This window comes from Vigna unguiculata, chromosome 8 (genome assembly GCF_037176805.1).
Source record: "Vigna unguiculata cultivar grain cowpea cultivar isolate G323 ecotype 2 chromosome 8, ASM3717680v1, whole genome shotgun sequence".
NCBI classification, from domain to species: domain Eukaryota; kingdom Viridiplantae; phylum Streptophyta; class Magnoliopsida; order Fabales; family Fabaceae; genus Vigna; species Vigna unguiculata.
The window spans coordinates 1,582,353-1,588,105 of NC_140799.1; the positions used below are offsets into that span (position 1 = coordinate 1,582,353).

Below are 5,753 nucleotides of genomic sequence, written 5' to 3' on the forward strand. Positions count from 1 at the left end.
TGGACCAACCTCAAGGTTCTACAATGAATTATCGTAGGGAAGCAACGAACAAAAATGAGACCCAAACCATCCTCACCCAACCATGAATTATGCCGACAATAAAATACAATTTAAAAACAAGGCATTACTGAAGCGGTTAGAAACAGATAAATAACACAATAATACATAAAAAGATATACCAAATTGTCAAACCAGAAGGGAAATACAACAGAAAATCTCATACTTCTTTTCAAAGAAACCCCATCTCCTGCACAACACATCACATATTATACACAGCACCAACTAGGAAACAACAGGCGAAGGTGCCAGATGGCTTCATGAGCAGAGACTAGTAACATAATTCCATATTATAGTTCACGCCGCTTTGGCTCATTAAGTTATCAATGGGGGTCAATATGGTAGAAAGACAATAGAGACTACTATTTCACTTTGAGCTCACTACAAACCTGTTGGTAAAAATAAAAATCACATACAAACTATTTGATACAAAGAACAATAACAATATAATTTAAATGTACGACATTAACAAATAATCTGGTCTTGTGAGCTTTTGAGAGACAAGAAACTTGACAAAACTTGAATCTTCAATTTCAAATCACCAAGATGAAGCAATTCTGTCAGCGGCCTAACTCCGCACCTTCCCGCTTCCAAGCGTTAGTTCCAAATCATCCAATGCCACTTCATGAATTTTTTCCCCAACCCAAGGTTTTACCTGTACCCCAAACTCTTCTGAACTCGTCCTCATCTCTTGGATTGAGTTATCAGGCACACCGTGAGGAACCAAAGGTTTAACAAGATTGAAAGTAGGAGAAGCTGGTAACGTAGATGCAGAAGGACCAAATGCTTGGAATTTCATCCACTGGCTAGACTCACAGGTGGAAGTATCAGACTCATCACATTCTGGAATAGTGGCCGGAGTGTAAAGATGACGGTGAGTGGGGCTGGCAGGAGCAGAAGCTGCAAAGAGAGGGTAATTGAAGGAAGCCATGGATTCTTTGGCAATGGACTCCCATGTAGGAATTGGTTTCGGATTTCTTGACGTAGGTGATGAAAGAGGCGGCGTCACAGGGGCACTGTTTGATATCCTCAGAGGAGGAAGAGACAGGGACGCATTGCGAATGTACGGAATGAGGTTTGATACATTGTCCTTATCCACATCTAACCGAAACGGGCTTGGGAAAGAGGAGGAAGAAGGACTCATTTGGTATGAAGGAATTGGACTGGGATACGACGAAGAAAAAGGACTCGGGCTTTGTGAAGAGCAAAAGGGAACGTTTCTCATTGAGCTCCCTGCACCATTGGCCAGAGGTGGCTTGCAACCCTATTCACCCAAAACACACAAAATTAGGTTATCATTTCAGATCAATCACCTTGAGACAAACAATTTAGAGTCCAGCGAGTGACGAGAAAATTTAATCACATTAACACAAACAATTTAGAGTCTAAAGTAAGCAACTACAATAGTCTCAGTAGTTGATGAGAGAACCATCAGTTCATATTATATATATCACAGATAATCGTGGTAACAATTTAGACTGTAAAGTGAGCAAAATTCTAACAATCTCAGTAATTGACAAGAAATCGTCCATTAATATTATTTACTCCACCTACGAGATAAATTAATCAAGTTAACACATACCTCGAATATAAAAACACTTCCGTTTTCGGTACATCAACAGGCTGAGATTAATTGCTACTTATCACAACCTATAATTTACGTTTCTAATTACGCATTAGTAACAAGGATCAGAAAATCCGATAATTAAGTTAGAAATCTTGGTTTAACGCTAACGACAACAATGCCTACACTGTCTCGTTCCCAGTTCCTGAGCGCAATGCACAGCATAAACGGAAAGCTAAACGTACGGTTTGATCGAAATGCAAAATCAAAAGTAAGATCCAGTGACGCTGTAACGGTTCGAATGCGTGATTTGACTTAATTTATTACCTTCCGATAGGTAGTGCCGTCTTCTTCGACGCACCAACCAGCTTCGGCACAAAGCGCTTTGAGAACTTCGTTGTTGTCACAGTGCTTCGGCAAGTTATAGTTCCCCTGAGCTCGAAGTCCACAGTATATCTTCGCCGCGATCGCTCTTCTCCTCCGTTCTCTCCTTCGGTTATTCTCTCTCTCCCTCCACGACGGCTTTCTCCTACTCGCCGCCGCCGCTGCCGCCGAAGTAGCTCCGTCAGAGGCCATTTTCCGGCGACGGAGACCAGCGTTTGCGCGTCGCAGGCGATTTAAAACCCAAGGATAGTGCAACGAAACAGATTCACTGAGTCACGAGGATCGCGCTTTTCTCCAATTGTCTTCGCTGGGTGAGTGGAAGAAATGAGGAATCTGAAAAAGGTAGCAGTAATAATACATATATACCGATACTATTAATTATATTTTATGGCTATTATTATATATTAAAAAATTATTATTTTTATATACTGAAAAAAAAAAAGAAAGTTGACATGATAGGATAGTAGTACCTTTTGTGTTGCAGATGTGTAACATATAATAATTGTGTTGAAGAACAAATGTCTAAAACTAACTTAGGTCCAATTCAATAAAAAGAATGTTGAAAAAGAAATATTGAATTAAAATTATTTTAATTTAAGAACAAAATTTGAAACTAATTTAATTGAATGTGACTGAAATTAATTAAACCCAGTCCCTCCATAAAGACTTATTAACTTCATTATTTTATTATTTTAAGAATACCTTAAGTTGTCAATTAGTTTAAAATTATATTTATAATTCAGAGTTCCATAAGATTCCCATCTAGTAATATATTAGCAATTGGCGTATCTTTGGTAAAGTTGGATGTTTCTCTGTTTTATAACATATTGAATTTTATTAATTGAGATTTTAAAATTAATCTTATCCAATTTATATTGTAAATTTATAATTTAAGTTGCTTGCTTTTTCTAGTAAATTAACTTCTAAATCCCCCTCAATAACTAAGGTTCAATCTTTCAAAGGACCGATACATATTTTTGCATGTTTATTCTATAAATACAATATACATAGATTCTCTTATTCGAAAAAATTGAAAAAAATAAAATAAAATAAATTGTTTGTGCATGTTTAATTAGGTACTGTTTCTTTAGTCAAATTAAAAATGTATGTTTTAGTCATTTTTTTTATAATTTATACATTTAAAGAATGAATGAAATTAACTCTTGAGTTGGGAGATTGATTTCAATTAAAAAGTTTTGAATTTTAGGTTCAAATAAAATGTAATTTAATTAGTTGTATATTATTAATTCTTTTAATTTTCTGACTTTTCTTGCTTTCGTTGTATAATTGTTGAGAAAAAATGTATTTCCATATATTAGATATCCGTAAAACATAGTTTTTCAACATGTAAAAAAAAGTAATATACACTATTTTATAAAACATTCTTAATATTATTAGTAAGTAATAATTTCTGCCTTTTATACCGGTTTCAAAGAGAGAACATTTCTTTTTTCAACCGTGAGATGTATCCAAGGGTCAGCAATGCAGCTCGAGAAGGATGGAAGGAATATTCTTGTGGTAAGAGTCGCATCTGTTACTGTGAGGTCGATGTCTGCTCGTTGCAGGATTTAGGGTGAGATAAAAATATTGACGGTTGAGATTTATTGATTTATCGGAGTGAGCGATGTGACGTGTGGATGGGTTGCGTTCCCTGTGGACTGCTTTCTCTGATAAGTTAATTATTAATGGAAGTTGGGACCCACAGCTGAAGATCATCAATGATTCAAAATGCAATGATTCAGTGAGAAAAATAAAGAATTACATTTCAAATCAATCCCCAATGCATTATACAATTATTTATTAGCTTAATTTGGAAAAACAAAACAAATGAAACTGATTTTTTTGTTACATTTAATAATAGTATAAAAGTAAATCAACAATCGATATTATATGAATAAGTGTATAGCAAATTTGTATTTAAAATACGAACGTTAGAATCAGTCTTCTTTACAATTAAGAAAATAGTAATAATTAACATGTTAAACCATTTTCAGAATTAATGGAATTATTATAATAAGTAATATTGTTTTAAGTTTTAAGACCTGAATGTTGCAAATATCGTTTCTTTTATAAAACCATTAAATTAAAATAAAAAAATAATATCCTATTTAATAGTGTGAAACTATATAGCTAATAATTCATAAGCATCTAAAGTAAAAAATAAAATTACACTATTACATTTATTCAAAATAATCATACTAATATGTCAGATATTCTACATATATAACATAACTCATTGAACTTAAAGTTGATAATTGGTTCTATAAATCTAAAATATAAGAAAACAATGACCTCTAGAAAAGTCCCTTATACCCATATTTAATTCTCTGACAGCTGTCCAATTTTTTGATTTTTTTGTCTTTTTTCTCTTTTAACCCTTTTATCTTTTCCCGCTCAGTTAAGCATCTATCTTTTGGAGTTGTGGCTTACGAGGAATTTGAATCTTCTGTCTTCTCCTTCTTCCTAAACCCCTTCGGCTCCTCCATTCTTTGTGGTTCCTAAAAAAATTATTCAAATGTTACAAAATGTTGCTAGTTGCTTATATGCGTTAATTTTTGGGAACTTTTCAATTTGAAATTTTTAGGTTTAAGTTTCAGAGAAGTAAGGCTTTGAGAGATAAGGATTTAAGGTGGTTTGCAAGAGAGGATTAAAAAAATTCGATTTTTTTTTTATGCTTCATATGTTTCTCATTTTTCTTTTTATTTTGAACTTTTGTACTTGTTGTTGACAGAGAGGATGTCAAAGTAAATACCAATTTTTTTTTTCTGTTCATGGGAATTTTTGTAAGGTGATTTATTTTGGTGAAATGTTGTTGGTGTTTTTTAGTGAAATGTTGGAGAAATTCAAATAAACACTTGCACAGATAGGTTTTCTTCTCCCGGGTAAGCTTTATTTTATTTTTAGATTTTGTAGCTTTTGTTTTTGTTTTTTTATTTGATTTTATTTTATGGTTCATTAGGTTTTTTTTGTTGAGAAGTTCTATATATCAAGGAGAGTTATGATATTGAAGACGACGACAGGAACAGGCGCTAGATCCAATCATGGTGGTGCTCGGGATTGTGTCACTGTTTCTGTTTGTTAGGATTGCGATATGCGAAAATCTGCTAGAGCATGTTTCAAGGTAATCTATTCACTTCAAATACTTTTCTTTACACTTTGTGAAAGAACATGTTCATTTTTCAATTATTTTATTTGAAGAAATAAGTTTTTCATCCCATGAACATATTGTAGGAGTGATTCATCCCATCTTCGTTTATTGTGGCTATGATCTTCCACTTTTTCATCATCTAAGATCCAAGGCCATTTTGGTACTTTAATATTGAACGATCTTTGATTTTTTTGATACTGAATTTTAAGTAAAGATCCTTTATAAGATCCAAGGCCATTTTTCAAAACTATGATGTATACATAAAAAAGACTAAGATTAAATTAATGAATTATGAAAACTTTGTAGGTTGGGGAGCTGATGGACAACCATTATATCAATACTAGGCCATAGAAATGCTACAGAGGGGGTTTATCCCAGAAGACAATTTTGTTGTGATTTGTTGAATTGATAGCAGATTAATCAGAGACTATGTATAAAAATCCTAGCTAATTGTTTATGCTGTGAAGTGCTTTTTCTATTCACTACTTTGTTGTGTCTTTCTTCTTTGTAGATGGTAATGGTGTCAAGGAGGTTGATTCCTGACAATAATTTTGTTGTGAATTGTTGAACTGATTTCAGGTCAATCAGAGACCATTCATA

The 5,753-nt window shown here is 33.4% G+C and overlaps 1 protein-coding gene across 1 annotated transcript; it reads right to left on the reverse strand.

Moving 5' to 3' along the window:
* Positions 1-326: 326 nt before the first annotated feature.
* LOC114193002 (protein BRASSINAZOLE-RESISTANT 1-like) lies at positions 327-2,346 on the reverse strand. Its single transcript, XM_028082685.2, has 2 exons — positions 1,949-2,346; positions 327-1,321 (listed from the first exon to the last, which is right to left on the reverse strand). The coding sequence occupies exons 1-2, from the start codon at positions 2,195-2,197 to the stop codon at positions 626-628; spliced, it is 945 nt and encodes a 314-aa protein (XP_027938486.2). The 5' UTR covers positions 2,198-2,346; the 3' UTR covers positions 327-625.
* Positions 2,347-5,753: the final 3,407 nt, after the last annotated feature.